General features: G+C 36.2%; 1 protein-coding gene across 9 annotated transcripts in view; it reads left to right on the forward strand.

The window, feature by feature from the left end:
• Positions 1 to 26,904, forward strand: part of MTHFD2L (methylenetetrahydrofolate dehydrogenase (NADP+ dependent) 2 like) — a 137,721-nt gene that overhangs the window by 53,256 nt on the left and 57,561 nt on the right. For 8 of the 9 annotated variants that reach the window (XR_009564031.1, XR_009564030.1, XM_060299471.1 and 5 more), the window contains exon 6: positions 10,717 to 10,809. Coding sequence is in view for 7 of the 9 variants with exons in the window: in XM_060299471.1 (XP_060155454.1) it covers positions 10,717 to 10,809 (93 nt within the window). In the remaining 2 variants the exon portion in view is untranslated. Of the gene's footprint in view, positions 1 to 10,716; positions 10,810 to 22,181; positions 22,601 to 26,904 lie in introns of those variants that run through there. The other variant, XM_060299475.1, reaches the window with a different exon arrangement.

Raw genomic sequence — 26,904 nt, forward strand, 5'->3', positions numbered from 1 at the left:
TTTGTACTAATACACCCCAGAGGTCTAGCCTTTTTCCACACAGAGAATGAATTCAGAGCCTTGAGAATACTTATTTAGCCTTAGTCTATGGTCTTTTAAGCAAGTTTGCAGAATAAGACTTTGTAATAAGATTCCTGAGTTTCTTTTCATCTGTTAATCTTGGAAAGAAAAAAATAAAAATAAATGTAAAAATTATATAAAGCTTTAACAAATAGATCTCATACATACATCTCCCAGCCAAAACAACTAGAAAGGAAAGGGCAATACTTTGGCTCATGCCCCTTATCCCATGACTGAGCTGACTACCTCATTTTGGCTAAGATTTGGGAGGGTCTGATCGCTTTAAAATTTAGTTAGTTTTATATATATATATATATATAGCTTAATATCTGTTTCACAGTCAGGAATACTGACCTAGCTGTTTGGTACCATGAGGAATTTCGTCACCTGGGAATTGATTCATGTGGATGATTTAACACATTTTATCACTATTAATAGGAAAATAATCCTAAAAATATAAGACTCCAAAGCCAATATTTTCCTTTATAACTGGCAACTTGTTTACACCGTAGTTGGAGTCTTGATGGGTGAAGATTGACTGCTGGAGCAGGAGAGCCCAGTGTTAATGAGAATAGGCTCTTTATCATATTGCCCGAGTGCACACTCTGTTCCTGCATTTCCCTAGAACTCAGTGTTCAGTTCATATAAGCTATTATACTGCATTTATTCTAAAAAGTATTTAAGGTGGTCCACAACAATATATGAAGCACAATGCAAATGAGAACTAGTTAAGAAAAAGGGGAAGCAAGGCCTGGAACTAAAATGGAGCCAAGAATAAAGCTACTATTAAAAATAGGCATATCATTAAATCTTCATGGATATTTTCCCCTGCCAAGCACACTGAATATGTGTTTGGTACATTTATTTAATTGAGTCTAAACTATACTTTCTGTGATAGGGTTACTAATTTCATCCTGTGAGCTTTTAGGCAGGAAAAAAAGATGACTAGTTACCCAAGTAAGTATCTTTAAAGTTAAAAATAAACACATGTTACAAAACAGAAATAGAGTCATGGATGTAGAAAACAAACTTATTGTTACCAGGGGATAAGATGGGGAGGGATAAATTGGGAGATTGGGACTGACATATACATACTACTATATATAAAATAGATAACTAGTAAGAACCTGCTAGCACAGGGAACTCTACTCAGTACTCTGTAATGGCCTATGTGGAAAAGAATCTAAAAAAAAAGAGTAGGTATATGTATATGTATAATTGATTCACTTTGCTGTACACCTGAAACTATAACTACAATGTTGTAAATCAGCTACACTCCAATAAAGATTAATAAAAAGGAAACACATGCTCAGGATAAATAAAATATTTTCTGATATTAAGACCAAAAAATATTTTCTCCTAAATTTACTTATAAGCAGGGAACTATGTAATGGACTGAGTAATATTTATAACATGCTTTTTAATTTAATGAAACAGCCATATTTTATAGGGTTGTTTCTCTTATTGTTTAGCATAGATCAAAGCTACCATTGGCATACATTTCTCTGATCTCACTTAGACGTTTCTTCTCATTCTCAGTTTTTGAGTCATTCCCTTCTTCCCAAATTCTAAACCAGTGTTTCTCAAACTTAACTGTCCACTGTAATCATCTGGGGGCTTTTAAAAATGTAGCCACCTAAGCCCAACACAGAACAATCATATCAGAATCTTTATGAGTTAGATCTGAATATCGGTATTTTTTAGGAAGCTCCACAGAAGAATGTATACAGGGAGGGTAACTGAGGAAGACTACTCAACGTATGGGAATGAGCCCAGGGCTTCACTTCCTGTTCCAGAGTCATTCTCTAGTCAATCTTTTCCGGCCTCATAGCTTTAAATACTGCCTGTGTCACCTCTTACTCTGGACCCATATAACCACTGTCCACTTGACAACTCCACTTGGATGGTCAGTAGGCATCTCAAAATTACCATATACAAACCTTCACTCTTAATTTTACTCCCTTAGTCTTCCCTGTCTTAGTAAATGTCGCCATCAATTCACCCAGTTGCTCAGGCCATCCTTGACTTCTCTCTCTCACACCCCATGTCTTATCCATTAACAGTCTGTGTCAAATATACCCATGATCTCACCATCTTCACTAATAAGACCTTAGTTCAGACAGCCGTTATCTCACACTATAAAATTTACAAACCAGTTTCCTGCCTCCACCCTTGTCTCATCTCCTGCGTGCAGTCTGTTTTCTAACTGGTGTGTCTCAATCATCTGTGGCTTCCCATAACACTCAAAACAATAAAACACCAGAATAACATCCAAATTCCTTACTACGATATGCAAGATCTTACATGATCCTACCTGGGCTGCCTCTCCTTACTCAATTTTTACCATTCTCACCTTCATCACTGCCCTCCAAGCCACACCTGCATTTTGCTTTCCTAGAACATGTCATACATGCTCACGTGTCAGGATCTTTGCCCTTGGTTTTCCTTCGGCCTAGAATGCTCTTTTTGGAAGTTATTTACATAATTATTTCCTCACTTCCTTCGGGTTTCTGTCCAAATGTTATCTCTCCAGGCTGTCCCTAACCACCTTATCAAAGTAGCACCTATGCTATTACTCTGTTTACTTACTCTGTGCTTTTTTCTTCATAGCACTTATTTCTATGCAAACTTTTTATTATATATGTATTTGCTCATTTATATATTGTCTATGTTAAATGAATGAATCCATGATTTCAATTCAATAATTTTTGGCTGAAACAAGGGGAAGATCTTTTAACTATCTAGAGACAATGGTGGTCAAGATTCAGTAAGTCCTTCCTAATACTCTTTCTCACAAAAGAGATAGATTGAGATAGATGTTTAAAAGGAGTGGAATTGAAACGGTATTTGAGTAACTAAACGTGAAACCATATTCCTTAGTTGTCATCCACCTAGTGACCCAAGGTGTTTGGAAGATAACTGAAAGACTGATAAACAGCAAATCAAACCAGCCAGGTCTTGACCAGATACCAGATTAAAGTCTGGCCCATTTTAAGCATGAAAAGAAGGCTTAGATCTGAGTACTCTGTAACTGTATCTAAAGTTATTTAAACAAAGAAAAAACAGCTCAAGTTGAAACAGAAAACTTATAGTAGATGGAATTCAGGAGCCAAGAGAGTACAGTATTGTTTTAAGATCTGGGGAAATTAGCTCTTGATTATTTTACAAGTGGTAAAAATTAAAGCTGAAAATGTCCTTTTTGTGTTAGAGACACATGTGTTTTCTGTCAGATGCTGTCTTATTAGTACTACCAGTGTGTTCCAGGTGAGATCTAAAGGCAGACTTTATCCCTAAGGAAAAAGAAGTGTCATCCAAGATCCCCCACTGGCCTCCTGGAAGAGTCAGGATGATAATCCCAGAAATGCTATTCTGCTGACCAAAGTGAAAACATAGTGTTTCTCAGCTCTGATTTTACAACTGTGAACTCCAATGGTTCCTTTCCTTTCTGCTTAGGGCGGAGGCTGTGTAGTGAAGTGACTAGCAGCTTGGCCACTAGAGCTGAACTAAATAAATTTGAATTCTGACTCTTATATAGTTTTATGACCTTGGACAAATTATGGGCTTTTTGTATTTTCTCGGTTTTCTTATTTATAAAAATGTAAATAATATTAGTTTCTACCTCATAAAAAATACACTTACAGTGTTTGGTGAAGATTGTGTGAGTTAATACGTGTAAAGTACTAGAACAGTGCTAGAGGTGTAGTAAGTTCTTATATAAGAGCTATTTTCATCACATATGTTTTGGCTCTGTGCATTTTGTTTTTTGTCTGTTTTATGCTTAAAGATGTAATTGAAGCTTATGGAGAGAGAAAGAAATACATGTTCAAGTTCAGAATCTTTAGGCCTCTCGAGGCATTTGTCCGAAAACAGAACTCAGGCTTCTCTTATCCAGCTAGTGCTATTCTGTTGACAAATACTGAGTTTTCCTTCTTGCGATTTCCCTGGTGATTTTCCCTTTCAAACAGACCATGGTATGAGTTAATATATTGGGAGTGACTCATTTTTCCCTTAAAAAGTAACAAAGCAAAACCCTACATGTGAGATTCTAGCTCCTGTTGGATTTGCCATTTGGCTTCATCTGCTTATACAGGCACGAGCTAGTATGTATTTGAAGATTTGCCTCATGGAAAAGGAAGATGAGACTTGTCCTGCGTTGCTGTGGAAGATAGATCTAGGATCCTAGTAAAATTTGCCAAAAGGGAGACTTTAGCTCTTGTAAGAAAGAACTTTCCAAAAGTCTGGGCGAAATAATATGCCTGTAATTATTTTTATGGAAAATGATTTATCAGTTGGAAGGGATAGGAAAAGCATAAGGGAATTGAAGCAGAAGCAAACCAAATTCCTACTCACATCAAGAACCTCTCTCTTAGACCTTTAAGTGCCCCTGTGCTGTTCTTAGCTAGAGTAGATAATGGTTCTCTGTGCCAACACTGTAACTTATACCTCCTTTTAGTGTGGAGTCATCACATTGTATTATAATTCTGATTCACAGATCTGTTTTCCATATGAGAGGAGGGAATTGTGTATCTCCATCACTTGGCATGGTCCTGGGATTATTTCTTGATGGTCGAATAAATGAATGTAGGGAATGGCTGGAAATGTCTGACAAAAGTAAATTCCTCATTTAGGTAATTTTAACAAAAAAATGATACTCTAAAATGAATCATATTGTGTTGTTTGTCTTAACATTTTTAAATAGAAAATATTAATTTCCTCAAATTTTAATTGCCAACAACTCTTTGCTACAATCTGCAGTTTTGCATAAATTACAGAGGTAATGATAGCCTAGAAAACTGTGCAGGTGGCTCCCAGTGAACAAGTCTTGATTGACTGTGGACTTTTATATAGTAAGAAGCATATCTTGCCCAGCAGCTAATTTATTAAGTTCTAACAGAACTCTATGATTCTGGGAGATAGGTTCTAAGTCTTTTATTCTTATTATATCTTACAAACATGATGTAAAGCACTGGGCACAGTGAAGTTGCTTAATACTTCTTATAAAACATTTTCTTAACATCTTTATCAGAGTATAATCGCTTTACAGTGGTGTGTTAGTTTCTGCTTTATAACAAAGTGAATCAGCTATACATATACGTATATCCCCATATCTCCTCCCTCTTGCGTCTCCCTCCCTATCCCACCCTTGTAGGTGGTCACAAAGCATTTTTATCTGGGTTTGTGTGATAGAAAAATTAAGCCTGAGCCCAGGTTCTTTTCATACTCACAATATGAGGATAAAACTGAGTGAGGGAAAAAGTCATCTGAGGGTCAGAGATATACATCATTTTATGGAGTAGCTGCTGTAACCTGTTGGTTCTGATTACCCTAGGGAAAAATTTGAGGTGCTAGAAATGACTAGGTGCAACAAGTCATAGGATTCATTGAACAAAAGTAATGGGGCGCCAGAATTGAAAACAGAAATGACAAGAATTTTCACAACGCCAAGTAAGACAGTTAGGATATCTAGTTCTCAGAACCAGGAACAGGTATCAAGGGGAAAAGGCAGAAGCGTCTGAGGCATTATTTGAACACATTTGCTCTTAACTCCCATGACTCAACTCTCTTTTGCTATCGTCATCCATTTTAATGAATAGCAGGCTAAAAACCTTCCCATTGTTTGATAGCACAATAGTCAGAAACTGATCAATCAAGTCTAAATAAGACTTTGATATTTCCATGGGTATTCCTAGCCAAACTCACTTAGGAGTAAAAACAATTTAACTAGATATTATTATTGAAGGAGTGGAGTTATCTAAAAGATCTTTCCATGCTGATTGAAATTCATCTCAATATTTTTTCTTTTGCTTGAAGCTTTACAGATTGTTAATTATATGTGTATATAACTCACTGGATTATGTATCGCTCAGTTCCTTGATGAAATCATCAGTAATGATGAAGTGGGAAGGTTTGGTTTTAATTTTGGTTTTTGCAGGGATTTGGGAGGCTCTCATTTGGAACAAGAGAATGCTTGAGTGGGCTGCTAATGTATAAGGGGAACCTTCTAAATATAGGAGAATTGTATTAAGATAGAGATGGGAGGATGCTTCATAATTTTGGTGGCTTGGGATGGTTCTAAACATATACTCTACATTTGTTGATTGTTTATAGCAAATGAAAGAAAGAGAAAAAACAAGGGGAACTCAGACTTTTACTCTAAGTATCTGGGCAGAAGGTGGTACCATTATCTGAAATGAAAAAGACTGCTGTATCAAGTACAAAGAGTTCCCTCTCATTGTTCTTCCTATTCAAAGATTTCCTGGTTTTCTCTTTTATTTTTCCATATTAACTTTAGAATAAAATTATATTCATCTAGAAAAAAGCAAAATACCATTTTTTTTGTAGTTGTATTCAATGTATAATGAATATAGGGGGAACTGTCATCTTTATGATGTTGAATCCTACTCAAGAATATGGTTTGTCTTAAAACCATGACTAGTTCCTCAGTCTTACTTAAATCTTTTGGTGTTGTTCTAGAGATTTTCTTTTACCATATAGATTTTACACACTTCTTGTTAAGTTTACTTCTGAGTATTTTATTTTTGTATTGCTATTATAATGGGGTCTTTTCTTTCATTATATCATCTTACATGTTGTTGTATATGATAGTATTTATATCAACTTTAAAAATAAAATAGCCAGTTACCATACCTGCAAGATGAGTTTATTTGGGAATAGCCAGAGGAATTACAGTTTGGGAGATGCAAGCTATGGTGGACCATAGGCAAATCCAGAGAACAAAGGAGGGGAGCTTACTTTTATAGAGAAAAGTGGGGGGATAGTTTGGAGGGACTGTTCTAAACAAAAGTTTACTGGAGGAAAGTAAGAGTTCAGGGTGGCAATGGCTTCTCATTGGCTGGTCTGTTGCTGGGCAAGGAAAATCTTCCTTCCTGAAATAGAAGACTTCCTCTTGTTTGGTAAAGCAAGATACAGTTCTTCCCACGCGGCATGAAAATAGAGGCCAGTGCATGCAAACAATGGAAAGTGATAGTAGTGAGAGCACCTTCTACAGGTGCTCCTCAACTCCAATTTTAGTTGAGGTTTTCTTTAATTTTCATATTTATTTCTATATATTCATTTTTACTTGGCTAATTTATTGAATTCTCTCCTTGCTTATAATGTTACAGTTTTTAGGCTTAGTTATTATAAACATTTTAACATTTATGTTTATTAATTTTTTTCTAATATCTTTTATTTATTTTATTGTTCTTTATCTAACATTTTAAGTTAAATGATTGATTCACTCATTTTTTAATTTCTATTTTATTTATATAATAATTTAAGTCTGTGAATTTTCCTCTAAGCTTTGTTTTATTTATATTTTATAGGATCTAATCTGTAGTACTATTATTATAAATGTTTCTAGAAATTCTGCAATGTTGTTTTGTGTTTTCCTTTTGCCTCAAGGATTGTTCAAAACAGTATTAAAAATTTTTTCCAATGGAAGTGTTTTTCAATTTCTGATTTTGTCAATACTTATAACTTTATTGATTTGTGATCAGAGAAAATATCTATAGTTTATCTAGTTATCTACTTTTTGGTATTAATTACTTTTTTGCTGTTGCCAAAGTCATATCATTAAAAATATATTCTTTGGGCACCTGAAAGGAAAATATATGATCTACTTTCAGAGTTTAATATATTGTAATCAGATATATATCATTAATTATGTTGCTTATATTTTCTATACCTTTGACCTGTAATGGATTGAGAAAGGTTAATTGAATTCAACAAATTCAATGTGTTTCTATTTCTCTGTGTATCTCCTGTAATTTCTGTTTTATGAACTGATTTCTTTCTTATTTGTTACTTATATATTTATCATTGTCGTGTCTTCATTTAAATCACACCTTTGCATTATAATATGTACCTTTTTATCCTATTTGATAAATTTACTGAACTTCTCCTTATTTGATAATAAGAACATCATTTTTTTTTGATTAGTCATTTTCCTGTTATATGTTTGCCCACCTTTTATTTTCAACATTTCTGAACAGCTTTGTTTTAGATGTGTTTTATATAAAGTGTAGAACTAGACTTTACTTTGTGAGTCAATTTTAATATATTATTCTTTTAATAGATAACAGAAAAATTTATATTTATTATGGTAAATATATGCAGTCTGAAATGTCATATTATCTTCTGTTTTGTTGTTTTTATGGTTTTTGTTTACTTTTTATATTTTTTCTTTTTTGTATATAGTTGTTTTATTATTTAGGAAGATTTAGGAAGTTAATAATTATAACTTTATACAGTACTCTTAGTTCTCTATTTCTTTATACGGTATCTGTTGATACTCTATTAGAAGAAATGATAAAATGTTTCCTTTTCCTTCCATGATTCCATTTCTTTTGTCTCCTACCTGATATTTGCCAATAAAAATTATCTTTGTAGTGTGTTTACCTTATATTTTTAAATATTCTCATATTTCTATTATTTGATTGGTCAGCTTTAAATTATATCTGTTCATTCTAGTCATTAAATATAAGGCAATCAGCAAACTTTCTCAATTTTGTCCTTCCTACTCTAATTTTGTTAGTTGCACTAATTCTACCTAATCAGAGCAAATAGCATTTAACATTTTGTCTATCACCCCAATCCTCACACTTTTTTGCCTTAATTTTGTTATTAAATATATTCAAAACACTCCAATAGTCCTTTTGCCAGTTTCTTCAGGTACATTTTGATTCATTAAAGTTCATCTTTTAGCTCATTCCTCCGGAAAAACTCATGGGAACAATATTTCCTGTGTTCTTACAATTTCAAAATTGTTTGCAAACTTTAATCTTGGAAGACAATTTGACTGGATATGAAATCCTTGCTCCCAGTTTCTTTACATGGGTCTCTTGTAGGTATTGCTCTGCTGTTTTCTGGAATTGAATGTAAAAATCTGAATTTTTGCCTGGTTGCTCATAGGATTCCTGTTTTAGTCTTTAAAATCCAGCAACTTTACTGATATGTGTCTCACTGTTGACTATTATAGGTCAATTTGTATGGACTCAAGTCTTTTTTCTCCATTTTGTATGACTCTAAGTTCTTATTTTTAAAGTGTTTGGCATAGTGTTTGGCGATAATGTTCAACTTTTCCATAACAACATTTTTCTGTTGAGTTTATTACTTTGTTGTTAAATTTAAAATTTTCTTTGTTTTTTTTCCTTGGGTCTGTCACTTTTAAAATGTATCCTTTTATTTACTTAAAAATTTGCATATAGTAAAATTTACTCTTTTTTGGTGTATAGTTCCATAACTTTAGACAAATGCATATAGTCATGTAACTACCACTAGAATCAAGGTTCCCCTGGGCTGATTCTTATATAGTATCCTTTTATTGATGCTGTGTAAAATCCTTTTTAAAATTACTTATCATGGAATGAGCTGGATTTTCTTGGATCTTATCTTTGCAGGGTGCTTCTGTTAGGGTTTGGGGAGGACATGCTGAGCAGCCTTCAGATTCTTCCTTCACCACTTTCACAGAGTCAAACTGCTTCCTGTTTGAATGGCTCCTCTGAGTCTTTGTGTTACTACCCACTGTGAACTATGCTAGGTCCAAGAGGGCTTCTTCTGCCCTTATTCCCACATTTTCTGCTACAAATAAGAGGGATATATATTGCATTTTATGTGATCCCTTCACCTTCAGGATGTATATTTTTGTAGTCATTTCCAGAGATCTGCCACTGCTGGCCATCTTGTTATTCTCTGAACTTCTTTCTGCCTTTCTCCCTATGTGGTATCTACTAACTCTGCTGATCCTGGGTAACTCTTCCATGTTTTTGGAGTCTGTGTACAATATGTCTTCTAGTTTTTCTAAAAATTGTGCAGTTTTTGTTGTTAACTGTGTAGCATTTTCATGTTATCTGGGAGGAGAAGAGAGACAACACTGTCCTACACGGCCCTGTTCTTACTGCAAGTCCTTCCTTTGACTTCCCTCATCACTGCCTTTCCCTTATTCCCCTTCCTTGGCTCACACATTAAGCACTGGAATCCCTCATACTGCTAACCTTTCTTATTCCTACATCTCTTAATTAAATCATGTATGAATACTTCCTGTTATATCCTAGACCTCGTCATCATTTTCTAAACATATAATTTCAAAGTTGGTCCATTTTTTCCTGCTATCCTTTTGGCTTGGAATGCTCTTTTATTCTTTCCCTGATTAGTATAGTCTTGTTCATACTTTATGACCTAAAAATGTATATTAACTCCTTCAGGAAACCTTCCTTGACACCTCCTCAGGATGAAGCAGAATTAATCTCTCACCTATGCTTCCACAGTACATTGTGCCATTTTTAGTGCACTTATTTTGTTGTTTTCAATATTTACATATTATCAAGCCAGTGAGTATCCCCTGCATCTATGTATTGACCTGTCAATACAGAACTTTCAAATCCTGGGTTTCTAGGACTCTACTTAAAACTCTCCTATGATGGTCAGCACATACCTTCATTTATCTCATTTGATTTTCCACTGTTCAATTGAGGGGTACAATATTTTGAGTCATCTAGATTATCTAGTTTTGCTTGCTAAGTGACTTGATAATTTCAAAGCAGTTCTCCTATTCTTAGGATGTAACTGGAAGTCCTCTAGAATTGGAGCATTCACAAATTAAAAAAAAAAACAAAAACTTCAGTAATCATTAATGGAAGTTATTCTGCATTCCAGGTGATGCAACTGTGACAATAGCTCACAGATATACTCCCAAAGAACAACTGAAGATCCATACTCTGCTGGCAGATGTTATCGTAGTAGCTGCAGGTAAGTCTTTAGTGGCTGTTGTTTGGTGAAATGTCATCAGCAGACTAATTCCTGCCCTAATTGCTGACATGTCTATAAGAACAGCTTCTTGGGAGACTTAGGTATACGTAGGACTGACTTCCATTCTGTCTCTTGGCAGTCATCATATTGGTCCATTATACCTATGTTAGCATTCATCACATTGTGGAAAAACAAAACAGCCTTTGGAATGACAGATTAAGCACAAGAATAAATGTGTACTTTTACAATTACTTTGACAGACATGATTGGTTCTAAACATGAATAAGTTATGGGGAGCTGATAGGAAATGCTGTTGAAAGAGTAGCCAGGGCTAGCTCACATAGGACCTTGTAGACCCTGTAAGGACTTTCATATAAGCCAAAGATGGCTGTGAGCAGGAGATTGACATGATCTGGCTTATGTTTTTAAAATATTATTCATACTGTGTCAAGGGGAATTGAGTCTAGAAGAGCAGGAGTAGAAACAGAACAGTTATTGCACTTCTACTTAATGGATCTAGGTTTTTCCTTAATTTGTTTTATAATCAAACATACAAAGTAATTCTACCCTTCATTTCTATCTTTACTCTTGCCACATAGCATTTCTACATTGCAGACAATTGTGACTCTTCTTGTTTTATCCAAGACTAGAATGGGAGCGTTTTTCATTTTGTTTATCAATTAGATGTTATTGGTAATTTCTAGGCTTTACACTTGATTTGGTGAGTATTTACAAACTATGAAGGGAGGGTAAAAGTTCCAGAAGAAATTGAGTTTGATGAAGAGAATAATAATAGTTTAAATTAGTTTCAACCAAGTTTAATTCACTTTTTATTATAATATAGGCCCTTCTCTGAAAGTCAGAATATATATGTGATGATTTCAGGTGGAGTAATTTGCCTCTTCATAGAGTAAAACTAGAAATATTCCCTTTTCAAGAAGTCACCAGTAAGCTGGTAAGGCTAAGCACATTTCCCATTTTTCTGAGAAATTATATTCAGATGATATCAAGTGCAAATTTTTGAACCGGGTTGACATAAGTAAGACATCAGATGTTTAGAGAGGCAATACAATTTTTCAGACCACAGGTCAACATTAAGTAAAATACTGCTGCAGCAGCTGAAATATTCACAGAAGACAAATATTGGGTTGGCCAAAAAGTTCATTATGGCAAAGCCTAATGAACATTTTGGCAAACCCAATGTTATGTTGACTTCTTTTTATTTATTTATTTATGTATTATATTATTTTTTAATGTTTATTTATTTATTTTCTTATTACTCATCCATTTTACACACATCAGTGTATACATGTCAATTCCAATCGCCCAATTCATCACACCAACTCCCCCAACCCACTGCTGCTTTCCCCCCTTGGTGTCCATACGTTTGTTCTCTACATCTGTGTCTCAATTTCTGCCCTGCAAACCGGTTCATCTGTACCATTTTCTAGGTTCCACATATATGTGTTAATATACGATATTTTTTTTCCCTTTCTGAATTACTTCACTCTGTATGACAGTCTCTAGATGCATCCCTGTCTCTACAAATGACCTGACTTCATTCCTTTTTAGGGCAGAGTAATATTCCATTATATATATATATATACCACATCTTCTTCATCCATTCGTCTCTTGATGGGCATTTAGGTTGCTTCCATGACCTGGCTATTGTAAATAGTGCTGCAATGAACATTGGGGTGCATGTATTTCTTTGAATTACAGTTTTCTCAGGGTATATGCCCAGTAGTGGGATTGCTGGGTCATACAGTAGTTCTATTTTTAGTTCTTTAAGGAACCTCCATAGTGGCTGTATCAATTTACATTCCCACCAACAGTGCAGGAGGGTTTCCTTTTCTCCACACCCTCCCCAGCACTTGTTGTTTGTAGACTTTCTGATGATACCCATTCTAACTGGTGTGAGGTGATACCTCATTGTAGTTTTGATTTCCATTTCTCTAATAATTAGTGATGTTGAGCAGCTTTTCATGTGCTTCTTGGCCATCTGTATGTCTTCTTTGGAGAAATCTCTATTTAGGTCTTCTGCCCATTTTTGGATTGGGTTGTTTGTTTCTTTAATATTGAGCTGCATAAGCTGTTTATATATTTTGGAGATTAATCCTTTGTCCGTAGATTCGTTTACAGATATTCTCTCCCATTCTGAGGGTTGTCTTTTGGTCTTGTTTATGGTTTCTTTGCTGTGCAAAAGCTTTGAAGTTTCACTAGGTCCCATTTGTTTATTTTTGTTTTTATTTCCATTACTCTAGGAGGTGGATCAAAAAAGATCTTGCTGTGATTTATGTCAAAGAGTGTTCTTCCTATGTTTTCCTCTAAGAGTTTTATAGCGTCCGGTTGTACATTTAGGTCTCTAATCCATTTTGAGTTTATTTTTGTGTATGGTGTTAGGAGGTGTTCTAATTTCATTCTTTTACATGTACCCATCCAGTTTTCCCAGCACCACTTATTGAAGAGACTGTTTTTTCTCCACTGTATATCCTTGCCTCCTCTGTCATAGATTAGTTGACCATAGGTGTGTGGGTTTATCTCTGGGCTTTCTATCTTGTTCCATTGATCTATGTTAGTGCTTTTGTGCCAGTACCATATTGTCTTGATTACTGTAGCTTTGTAGTATAGTCTGAAGTCAGGGAGTCTGATTCCTCCAGCTCCATTTTTTTCCCTCAAGACTGCTTTGTATATTCGGGGTCTTTTGTGTCTCCATACAAATTTTAAGATTTTTTTGTTCTAGTTCTGTAAAAAATGCCATTGGTAATTTGATAGGGATTGCACTGAATATGTAGATTGCTTTGGGTAGTATAGTCATTTTCACAGTATTGATTCTTCCAATCTAAGAACATGTTATATCTCTCCATCTGTTTGTATCATCTTTAATTTCTTTCATCACTGTCTTATAGTTTTCTGCATACAGGTCTTTTGTCTCCCTAGGTAGGTTTATTCCTAGGTATTTTATTCTTTTTGTTGCAGTGGTAAATGGGACTGTTTCCTTAATTTCTCTTTCAGATTTTTCATCATTAGTGCATAGGAATTCAAGAGATTTCTGTGCATTAATTTTGTATCCTGCAACTTTACCAAATTCATTGATTAGCTCTAGTAGTTTTCTGGTGGAATTTTTAGGATTCTCTAATGTATGGAGTCATGTCATCTGCAAACAGTGACAGTTTTACATCTTCTTTTCCAATTTTTATTCCTTTTATTTCTTTTTCTTCTCTGATTGCTGTGGCTAGGGCTTCCAAAACTATGTTGAATAATAGTGGGGAGAGTGGACATCCTTGTCTTGTTCCTGATCTTGGAGGAAATGCTTTCAGTTTTTCCCCCTTGAGAATGATGTTTGCTGTGTGCTTGTCATAAATGGCCTTTATTATGTTGAGGTAGGTTCCCTCTATACCCACTTTTTGGAGAGTTTTTATCATAAATGGGTGTTGAATTTTGTCCAGAGCTTTCTGTGCATCTATTGAGATGATCATATGGTTTTTATTCTTCAGTTTGTCAATATGGTGTATCACATTGAGTGATTTGCATATATTGAAGAATCCTTGCATCCCTGGGATGATGATCATGGAGTATGATCCTTTTAACGTGTAGTTGGATTCTGTTTGCTAGTATTTTGTTGAGGATTTTTGCATCTATATTCATCAGTGATATTGGTCTGTAATTTTCTTTTTTTGTAGTATCTTTGTCTGGTTTTGGTATCAGGGTGATGGTGACCTCATAGAATGAGTTTGGGAGTGTTCCTTCCTCTGCAATTTTTTGGAAGAGTTTGAGAAGGATGGGTGTTATCTCTTCTTTACATTTCTGATAGAATTCACCTGTGTAGCCATCTGGTCCTGGACTTTTGTTTGTTGGAAGATTTTTAATCACAGTTTCAATTTCATCACTTGTGATTGCCTCTGTTCATATTTTCTATTTCTTCCTGGTTCACTCTTGGAAGGTTATATCATTCTAAGAATTTGTACATTTCTTCCAGGTTGTCCATTTTATTTCCATAGAGTGCTTGTAGTAGTCTCTTAGGATGCTTTGTATTTCTGTGTTGTCTGTTGTAACTTCTCCTTTTGCATGTCAAATTTTATTGATTTGACTCCTCTCCCTCTTTTTCTTTTCTTTTTTTTTTTTTTGCTGTACGCCAGCCTCTCACTCTTGTGGCCTCTCCTGTTGTGGAGCACAGGCTCCGGACGTGCAGGCTCAGCAGCCATGGCTCACGGGCCTAGCCACTCCGTGGCATATGGGATCTTCCCGGACTGGGGCATGAACCCGTGTCCCCTGCATCGGCAGGCGGACTCTCAACCACTGCACCACCAGGGAAGCCCTCCCTCTTTTTTTTGATGAGTCTGGCTAATGGTTTATCAATTTTGTTTATCTTCTCAGAGAACCAGCTTTTAGTTTTATTGATCTTTGCTATTGTTTTCTTTGTTTGTAGTTCATTTATTTCTGCTCTGATCTTTATGATTTCTTTCCTTCTGCTTACTTTGGGTTTTGTTTGTTCTTCTTTCTCTAGATCCTTTAGGTGTAACGTTAGATTGTTTATTTGAGATATTTCTTGTTTCTTGAGGTAGGCTTGTATAGCTATAAACTTCCCTCTTAGAACTGCTTTTGCTGCATCCCATAGGTTTTGGATCATCGTGTTTTTATTGTCATTTGTCTCTAGGTATTTTTTGATTTCCTGTTTGACTTGTTTAGTGATCTCTTGGTTATTTAGTAATGTATTGTTTAGCCTCCATGTGTTTGTGTTTTTCATATTTTTTTCCCTGTAATTGATTTCTAATCTCATAGCGTAGTGGTCAGAAAAGATACTTGATATGATTTCAATTTTCTTAAATTTACTGAGGCTTGATTTGTGACCCAAGATGTGATCTATCCTGGAGAATGTTCCATGTGCACTTGAGAGAAAGTGTAATCTGCTGTTTTGGGGTGGAATGTCGTATAAATATCAATTAAATCTATGTGGTCTATTGTGTCATTTAAAGCTTGTGTTTCCTTATTAATTTTCTGTTTGGATGATCTGTCCATTGGTGTAAGTGAGGTGTTAAAGTCCCCCACTATTATTGTGTTACTGTTGATTTCCTCTTTTAGAGCTGTTAGCAGTTGCCTTATGTATTGAGGTACTCCTATGTTGGGTGCATACGTATTTATAATTGTTATATCTTCTTCTTGGATTGATCCCTTGATCATTATGTAGTGTCCTTCCTTGTCTCTTGTAACATTCTTTATTGGAAAGTCTATTTTATCTGATATGAGTATTGCTACTCCAGCTTTCTTTTGATTTCCTTTTGCATGGAATATCTTTTTCCATCCCCTCACTTTCAGTCTGTATGTGTCCCTAGGTCTGAAGTGGGTCTCTTGTAGACAGCATACATACAGCCTTGTTTTTGTATCCATTCATGAAGCCTGTGTCTTTTGGTTGGAGCCCTTAATCCATTCACGTTTAAGGTAATTATCCATATGTATGTTCCTATGACCATTTTCTTAATTGTTTTGGGTTTGTTTTTGTAGGTCCTTTTCTTGTCTTGTGTTTCCCACTTAGAGAAGTTCCTTACATTTGTTGTAGAGCTGGTTTGGTGGTGCTGAATTCTCTTAGCTTTTGCTTGTCTCTAAAGCTTTTGATTTCTCCATCGAATGTGAATGAGATCCTTGCTGGGTAGAGTAATCTTGGTTGTAGGTTCTTCCCTTTCATCACTTTAAGTATATCATGGCTCTCCCTTCTGGCTTGTAGAGTTTCTACTGAGAAATCAGCTGTTAACCTTATGGGAGTTCCCTTGTAAGTTATTTGTAGTTTTTCCCTTGCTGCTTTCAATAAGTTTTCTTTGTCTTTAATTTTTGCCAATTTGATTACTATGTGTCTCAGCATGTTTCTCCTTGGGTTTATCCTGTATGGGACTCTCTGTGCTTCCTGGACTTGGGTGGCTCTTTACTTTCCCATGTTAGGGAAGTTTTTGACTATTATCTCTTCAGATATTTTCTTGGGTCCTTTCTCTCTGTCTTCTCCTTCTGGAACCCCTATAATGCGAATGTTGTTGAGTTTAATGTTGTCCCAGAGGTCTCTTAGGCTGTCTTCATTTCTTTTCATTCTTTTTTCTTTATTCTGTTCCACAGCAGTGAATTCCACCATTCTGTCTTCCAGGTCACTTATCTGTTCTTCTGCCTCAGTTATTCTGCTATTGATTCCTTCTCGTGTAGTTTGCATTTCAGTTATTGTATTGTTCATCTCTGTTTGTTCTTTAATTCTTCTAGATCTTTGTTAAACATTTCTTGCATCTTCTCGATCTTTGCTTCCATTCATTTTCCGAAGTGCTGGTTCATCTTCACTATCATTATTCTGAATTCTTTTTCTGGAAGATTGCCTATGTCCTTTTCATTTAGTTGTTTTTCTGAGGTTCTGTCTTGTTCTTTCATCTGATACATAGCCCTCTGCCTTTTCATCTTGTCTGTGTTTCTGTGAATGTGGTTTTTGTTCCACAGGCTGCAGGATTGTAGTTCTTCCTGCTTCTGCTGTCTGCCCTCTGCTGACTTCTTTTTAGAAACACTTGGATTCACACACCCGTCTCAGTATTTGATGAGTAGAGAGGAATTTGAGTGGTCGTCCTTGTTCATCTCTAACTTTAGACAGAATGAAATTTACACTGTCTTTAAAAGGTGCTACTTGACTTCAATGTTACCAACTTGTAAGGACTATTTCACAATTGACCTTAGTTCCCATTTATCAATTATAACATTGAATGAATATTTTCTTTTAGTGGGGAAAAATCCCTCAGTGTACATTCATGCTCATGTTATTTTCTTTGACAAATGACAAATGGGTGATTAAAATCCTCTTTCAAGAACCAATGACATTTTTTTGTGACTAAATCAAACCTCAGGTCCCAAGTATGCATGCGAATACTATCATCATCCTTGAGTTCCTCCTATAGACTCATTGTGTGCTCCTTTGTAAAGGCCTATATCAGCACTGGATACAAGGTGTTAAAAATAAGACAGGGAAAAGAAAAAGGACAATAAAGGAAGAGAAGGGAAAGGAAGGACCAAGGCTATATAAAATGAACAGAAAATGAGTCGGAGGTACTCAGGCCCCTAGGGGTAGAGACAGCATGGAGGCTCTGTACAGCAGCCATCCTGCTCAGAGTATCCTCTTACCACCAGAGTGCGCCAGTCAGGTGTGTAGCTACTTCAGACAGCCAGTTGGCTGCACACCATCCTAATCCTGACCTGGAAGACATTTTGAACAAAAGTAGTGCAAACAGGTCTTCCTCCCATCTTGTATTCTAGCTCTAAAGCCTCTAACTAGATACAAAGGTATTCTGAATGCTGGAAGACAGCCCTGCACAGAGCCCTGCTGTCATGCTGAAGGAATATGTATTTGGATAATGGGAAATTTCAGGGTAGAAAATTGAGAATTCATAAGAAATAACTAAAGACTGCTACATTTCCACTTCCTTAATAATCACCTGGAGAATTTAAGCGTAAAATACGTAAAGGTAAATTACAGTGAAATTATATAGAAAGCAGGAGTTAATGTAAAAAAGGAATTCTATATAACCAGACAATAGGAATGACATATTACTAAAATGATCACATCGTGCATTATGTGTGGGAAATAACAAATACAATTAGCAGTGGGTATTAAAGAAGGAGAAAGAGGGGGCTTCCCTGGCGGCGCAGTGGTTGGGAGTCTGCCTGCCAATGGAGGGGACGCGGGTTCGTTCCCCGGTCCGGGAGGATCCCGTGTGTCGCGGAACGGCTGGGCCCGTGAGCCATGGCCGCTGAGCCTGCGCGTCTGGAGCCTGTGCTTCGCCATGGGAGAGGCCACAGCTGTGACAGGCCCGCGTAACGCAAAAAAAAAAGGAGGAGATAGCGATCTAATGGCAGAGGTAGCTGGAACAGGGAGGGCTGGATCATTGTCATAACTAGGATTTCAGCATATATGGAAGCAGTCCCATCTAGAAGTCAGGAAGAGTAGAGGAGGAGCAGTGCGTGATGTATCAGAAAGATTAATGATGTCTGATAGATGACAGTACAGAATGTAATGACGAAATCTCAGAATGGGCTTGAAGAAGAAAGATGTAAAAGAGGAAATCATTGTGTGAAGATCCTGGGGCATTAATAAAATTAACTTATATTAATATTAATCTCACCCCTTCAGTTTCTCAAATTCCCATAGTCCTATGCTTATAGATTTAACTATGTATCACTTACTTTCTAAGCATCTACTTTCAAAAATCAAAAATTGGGCTTATTTAGAAGCTTGAATCTGAAAATCAGATTATCAAACTGTATTTAGAAATAAGGAGCTTCAAGTCTCTACTTACAGCTACTTCTGAGTTCACAGAGAGCATGAATCTGTTTCTAGGACATTTTCCTGGATCACGGTTATAACACTTAACACCTGTTTATGGTTGTTGGCCACCTTCACTAGATTATAGCAGGAACAGGACTGTTTGTTTTGTTTTAGCTTTTTTTCTAAGCCAAGTGCTTAGAACAATATCTGACACACAGTGGGTGCTCAATAAATGTGCGCTGTGTTCATTTTGAGATTACGACTGGAGCAAGGATTTCTTCAAATTGATATAAACTTAGATGATAAATTTTTAAGAATAATTTTATAAAGACGGAATCATTCGTCTGAGATATTGGTTGATTCACTTAGTGACAGCATTATTTTTATGACTACTAAGCATACCTACTTTGTCATTGTAAAGTAAATTGATAAAGCCATAAAAGTGAAAGATTTATTTATAAAAGAATAGTTCTTATCATTACGTGGATGAATGGACTGATTTGATTTGGAAGATTAAGAAATTATGAGCAGGATGAAGAAAGTAAAGAGACTATTACAGACATCTAAAATATAGTAAGAAAGGGGAAAGGTGGGGGGAGGGATAAATTAGGAGGTTGGAATTAACATATATACACTACTATATATAAAATAGGTAATCAACAAGGACCTACTGTATAGCACAGAGAACTCTACTCAATACTCTGCAATAACCTATATGGGAAAAGAATCTGAAAAAAATATATATATATATATAAAACTGAATCACTTTGCTGTACACCTGGAACTAACACGACATTGGAAATCAACTATACTCCAATATAAAATAAAAATTAAAAAAATAAAATAGGGGAAGGCTAAATTGGCTTGGTGTAAGGCTAGGGGTAAAGCAGGGGAAACTAGCCAGAATAAGGCACTAATTCTGAGCGTGTGGTGGAAGACCTTTGGTTGGCCTATATCTCATGCTTCCAGGAAACTGGGGGAAATCTTCAGTTTGTAAAACTTCTAGGAATCTTGATTATCCAGGCAGGATAGGCACTTTTTTCCCAGACATTGTCCAAAGGACCCTCCACCCATCTGAGTAAACTCTGTGGAATTGGCTTCATTCAGAAGATAAGCTGTTGAGTCAATGCCACTGGCATATTAACTTCTGAATGCAGAATGTCATAGTGATAGGTGATGTTTTGTCCACTAAGCTCTCCCTACCAGCATGATGAATGAACCTTCACAATCATAACTGAAGCATCTCTATTGCAACACTTTTAATGATAGACATTGTAATATAAAACAGGATAAATGGGTAATTCAGTAATGTGGGATATTCATCCTTACTTGTCATAAAATGCAAGGTGACCAACCGACTTCTTTTCACTGCTTCTCCCATCACATTATCAAGTTTTAGACACACTCCCATTACACATCATCCTACTCGGAGTTTTCCCTCTGATCAATTTCCTCCTCTTGGAGCCAGGTTAGTAATTTTCAGGATGCCAGGACACTGAGAAGTTCCAAGGGGCGGGGCGTGGAAATACTCAACTCCACCATAGGCAGCTCACGCAACTCGGGAGTGGAACTTGCTCACTTACAGCCCTGGGTGCTTCCTGAGTGGATGCCAGCACATTTCATGGTCTCACTAAAGCTATTGTTCCTCCCATATCCTATGTCTCATTCTCCATCTTCTCACCTTTAGCCTCTGCTTCTCCATTTAGAATTCCTTCCTGCCTTCCCAAATTTGTCATGTATCTTACTTTTGTCAATTATTTTCAATGGTATAGAGTAGTGTGAAAGCACAGGCCTTGCTAGAGTAAGAATTCCAGAATTTAACTCCCAATTTTGCCACTTGCTAATCGTATAACCTTGTCAAGTTATCCCATCTCTCTGAGCCTCAATCTCTTCAGTGTGAAAAATATGATAACCTCTAACATAGTGTTTTAAGCCAGCCAGTCTGTGTAAAGAACATAGCACAGTGACTCGCAAATTACAAATACTCAATAAATGTTATATGCTAATTTTTATATGCTAGTCCTTCTCAGGCCATTACATATATATATATGAACAATAATTTAGAAATAATAAATCAGTTGATTATTAAGCTACAACTTTTTTTTTTGCGGTACGCGGGGCTCTCACTGTCGTGGCCTCTCCCGTTGTGGAGCACAGGCTCCGGACGCACAGGCTCAGCGGACATGGCTCACAGGCCTGGCCGCTCCGCGGCATGTGGGATCTTCCCGGACCGGGGCACAAACCCGTGTCCCCTGCATCGGCAGATGGACTCTCAACCACTGTGCCACCAGAGAAGCCCTAAGCTACAACTTTTATATAACTAAATCAATGTACTTTTTGGTTACTTTTGATACTAACATAGTATCAATGTTTACTAGTCATCATAAATGTAAATAAATTAATCTAAGATGTGACTTATGCATGAGACCAACTTCATAAAAGCTTTATTTTCACTTAAGATTTGTGGCTTCTCATGATACCATGAATCTTTGCTCATAGCTGTGTACTCTCTTGTCCCTGGATGAGTCCCTTGTTGCCTCTCTCTCTTTTGGAAGAGTCTGACTTTGCAAGGAGCTGGGGGAGGTGGAGGCACTTCGGCTAAGGGGTTTGTTATCTCAGGCCTTTACCCACCCTCCCAGTCTCCCTCTCTCTCCTTCAGCCTCCTCCCCGTCCCCACTCCAGTCCCCACAATCCATCCCCAAATGAGATACCACATAGGCAAAGCCTCCCTGGTCTACAATAAGTAAGCTTCATCAATGTATAAGAGGGCGCTTGCTTATTGATTTTTTCCCTTGATGTCAGTAACATATCCCTAAGGTAAAAACCTAGGAAGCATGGACAATAAGAGGGGAAAGACCCATAATCCCAGCCAAAGCCAGCCACAGCTAACAATTTGCTGTTTGGCCTTCCGCTATTTTGTATTCGTATGGAAATCTAAATATGTACAATAGTTCTTTCACCTGGTGTGTACAGTTTGTACTTTAGGGCTCCACACTGTGTTTTCTCATAAAATGCATTATTCTAAAACATGATTTCTTTCTTTCTTTTTGGCTGCGTTGGGTCTTCGTTGCTGCGAACGGGTTTTCTCTAGTTGTGGTGAGCAGAGGCTACTCTTCATTGTGGTGCGCAGGCTTCTCATTGTGGTGGCTTGTCTTGTTGCGGAGCATGGGCTCTAGGCTCACGGGCTCAGTAGTTGTGGCTCGCAGGCTCTAGAGCGCAGGCTCAGTAGTTGTGGCACACGGGCTTAGCTGCTCCGCGGCATGTGGGATCTTCCCGGATGAGGGCTCAAACCCACGTCCCCTGCATTGGCAGGCAGATTCTTAACCACTGCATCACCAGGGAAGTCCCCAAAACATCATTTCTAATGACTCCATAGTATTCTATATGATGAGCATACTGTAATTTATTTATTCAGCTCTTGATTGTTGGACTTTTAGATTGTTCCCAGTTTTTTACTATTATGAATATTACAGTAAACACCTGTAATCATCTTTGTAAATACCTAAGATTATTTGCAAAAGGAACCTTTAATATTTATTATATTGGTGTTAAGTTTTTTCTTTGCTTATGAATGGTTACTTGTTTTCTCAAAACCAAAATTAACATTTAAACCTTTGTGAATAACAAAAGCTGTATATAGTATTCATATATGTGTATATAATATTTCATGCCTTACATGTGTATAATTAAACAGCTTTAACATATACAAAATTGATATATGAGTATCATTTGTAACCCATTCGCTAGGCCTGTTATTATTACAAATAGGTACACTATGAGGCTTTAAGGATACACATACAAGAAGATGGTATTCTGTGGGGTAAAGAGAAAGGGACTAGAATATGAGGCAGGGTATTGTAGTAGAAGAAGCTTGCCTTTAAAGTAAGGAGGATCTGGGTTCAATTTCAGTTTTAACCTTAAAAATCAGATTTAACTCTCTGGACTTCATTTTCAACTATTATAAAATGGAGGTAATAATACTAGTGGTATAGTCTGCTATAAGAATTAAGTGCCTAGCACATGATTGGTACTAAATGAATGTAGTTTCTCTTCCCTTCAGTTTGTCATGTTATGACTCTATGACTAATACTACAGTATGCTTTAAATGAAAATATACAAAAATTTATCATCTAGCACTAAAGGGCTTATTTAAGTTGCTGGTACCTTGATATATATGCTGTGAAAGGTGTATATAAACTTTTACTCTTATATTTTTCCTTGACCCATGTTATCCTAATCAAAAACATTCCCCCCAGAATGAGCATCTGGAAGCATCCCAAGGTTTAATTTCATTTTCTTCATTTACTTGAGACCCATATATATATATATTTCAGCTTGTTATAATTGCATGGACTTATGCAATCTTTCGTCTCCAAGTGTTTTCATTTGATAGTATCAGTACATGATAAGCAGAGACTGATTTTTTTTCTTTGGAGATTCTTTTCTTACACATATATATATTCCTAATTTTCATGAATAAGTGTCCATAGCGGTATCCGAAAGAACTTCTTAGGTAAAGAGCAATTAAATCAAAGACCTTTCTTTATTATGAAGAAATACAGATTTCCTTTGAACCGTGTTTTGTATTGTTAAATGATATGTTGTTTATACTTAATTTTACTTGGTTACATATATGTATATCACAAAGGGGAAAGGCCCTTTCAGGAAATGTCTCTGGCCATTGTTATTATTACTCTGTTATGTTTTTATGGCCAAGTCTTTAAGAAATTTATATTGTGAAATATTTAAAATATGCCTAAAAATAGCAAGAAAACAATGTTAACACCTGTACAACCATCAACCAGATTTGTTAGATCTGAATATTATGTATGTTTTCAATTGTACGTGCTGTACATTTCTGCAACTTGTTCTGATTAGCGTTACGTTTTGGAGATTTGCTCATGTAAATACATGTAGCACTAGTTGTATAATACACAGTTGACTAAGTATCCATTTTCTGTTGATGGATATGAATGTTATTTCCAATTTATTGCTATTATAAACAGTGCTGTAGTGTAGAAGTCTGTACACATTTCCTTGGGTTCATTCATTTTTTGAACAGATACTAATTTTGCCACTACATATATTAGGGCCTACATCAGGTTCTGGAAAACAAAGATACATAAATTATAGTTTCAGCTCTTGGGAAATTTAGAGCCTAGCAGAGGAGAAAGAAGTACAAACAAATTAGGGTAATACAGTTCACTGACATAGTATTAGAGGTTTGTGTGTGTAGATATATATATGTCTGGCTATCTATCATCTAGGAAGAGAGAAACAGAGACAATACAGAGAGAAGAGAGAGAGGCAGAGTCCAAGAGAAACAGAGACAGAAAGACAGAGACAGACAGAGACAGAGAGAAAGAACCACTGAGGAAGAGTGACAGCTGTGTTTCACTGACTCTGAAGATGAAATGATTGAGTGGGTCCTATCCCACAGAATGAACAGAAACTCCCTGGGAAAAATGAAAGGGAAGAGGACTTTTGGTAGATTAAAGCTATAAAACACTATGCATATATCAAAAAAATTTTAACTATTTCAAAATGATAGATGCCTGTCTGCGAGTGGTGAAAAATGAATTTGAGCATCTGAGAAGGACCAGACAGAAAAATAAATGAAAAGATTTGGATTTTATCCTGTAGGTTATGGGTGACCTTTAAATAGTTGTAAACGTTGGAATAACATGATAATATTTAAATTTTAGAACGGTTACTCTGGTAGCCCCTGGGCAAGGATGAGACTGGAAGTAGCATTGATGTGGTTCTAAAACTAATACAGGAATAGTTGAAAATCAAACAGAGAAACAGAAAGTAGACTAGAAAGACTTTCTGGCTTTGGATCCTGGGCAGATGGTGTTACCAGTAACAAGGAAGAGCATACAGAAAGGAAGCAAGGTTTGGGGGGTGGGGGAAGAAGATGAGAGGGTGGAAGATGATGATGAATCCCATTTGAACTTGTTAAATTTGAAACACTCATGGTATATTCAGGTGGAGAAGTCCAGTAGAGGATTGAGATATATGGATTTGGGGTGAGGGAGAAAGTTCTAATCTGGAATGATAGGTTTGGAAGTCATTAGCATCAATGGTACCGGACACTGAGGCATGGATAGAACCATGAGAGTGAGTTTGTTTATACAAAACAATTGTTTATACAATCAATGCCATTCGCCTCCTCTTTTATTATTTTGTTACACTTCAAAATTCACAATGTGGTGCTTGAGAGGACTTTTCTACTTTAAATAAAGATACCCAATATTGTCCCATGTAAGCATGATGTATTTAAATTTTACATAATATTAAGGTATATTTTATGCCTCACATGAGTGTTGTTAAATAGCTTTTTTAAGAATGAAGCTGTGTGGATTGAGCAGTCCTGTCATGTCTGACGCTTATTGGTTGGTGTAAGTTCCATATGTTTCCTTTTTGCCTCTGCATAACCAGTGCTAATGAAGGATGGCCTATTCTTGCTGCAGTATCCACTTTGAATAATTGTGTAGGAAAAATATTGTCGGTTTTTTTCCTGAAGCTTTGCTGTTTCATACTTGTTGTTCCCTTGTAACTCCACTCTTTATCATCTTTGAAAGTACTCTTTGAGTAACATGAGAAAACATCTTTGGGAAAACAAAATACACCATATAGTAGAGGCAAAATTATGCTCTAAAAATAGAATGATTGTCTTAACTTCATAAATGTTGAATTTTTCCACATATAAACTTAAGCATCATTAATAAATGTTTCTCACAGCTTGTATTTTCTGTTTGAGCTTGTGTTTCTGGTATGTGCCTAGTGGACTTGTCATGATCATCCTTTATCCTTTAATGCATTTGATTTCCATTATATGGCTTGGCTAGGTTTCCCAGTTGACTTGCTTTTTCCGGCCTCAATTCTCACAGACTATTGTATCTTCATATAATTTTTTCCACCAGAGAGCCTGCTTATAGTAACCATGTATTTCTCATGCTTATTATATAATTATTTTAATGCTTTGTAAAATGAGAACAAATTATTTTTTCAGTTCTTTATGGTCTGATTATCTGATTTCTGAGGCTGGGCTGCTTAATTTTTGCTTGAACCATCTATTGACTTAAATTCATTCTTGCTTTTTAAAAACTAGGACCTGAAACAAAAGTTCTACATACTTTGGATATGCTCTCTAGTTTTTCCTGGCCATTTAGGCTATTTTTTTCCTGGTCATCCAGTCTATTTTTTTCTATTTATTATTACCCCTATGCTGTCTATTCAACTCTCTGGAGGGTCTGGTCAAGGCAGATATGGGTATGACATTCAGAGTCTACATGCTAGTAGGGATTAAAAGCCCTCTACCCCTCTGTTAGCAAATTATTCTCTCTGCACTAAAACCCAATAGGTTCTAGGGTATCTAATCCATATTGCATAAAGAGTGGTACCTAAAGCCATGATATTTTCCTTGGTTATCAGCAGATGATTTAAAATCTACTCTACAGCTTCTGTGCCCTTTTGAATATGTCCCTTGAATATTATGACTCACTTCAACAAGTGACTCCAATAAATGCTATCTGGACTACACTGAAGAGGAGATTAAGGCATTTTCTTTTTACCATGCCTTCAATGGACTTACCTCTTTCTAGTTTATTAATTTTTTAGTAGCCCTTACTTTATATGAGACTGTATCAAGTCATTGTTTATAGCTGTAACAAAGCTGTTTAACAAGACACATGTAAGGCATAAAATATGCCTTAATGTTATGTAAAATTTAAATACATGATGCTAACATGGGGTGACAGTGGGTGCCTTTATTTAAAGTAGTAAAGTCTTCTTTCAAGCATCACATCGCA

Source organism: Globicephala melas, chromosome 5, assembly GCF_963455315.2.
Source record: "Globicephala melas chromosome 5, mGloMel1.2, whole genome shotgun sequence".
In the NCBI taxonomy this organism is placed as follows: domain Eukaryota; kingdom Metazoa; phylum Chordata; class Mammalia; order Artiodactyla; family Delphinidae; genus Globicephala; species Globicephala melas.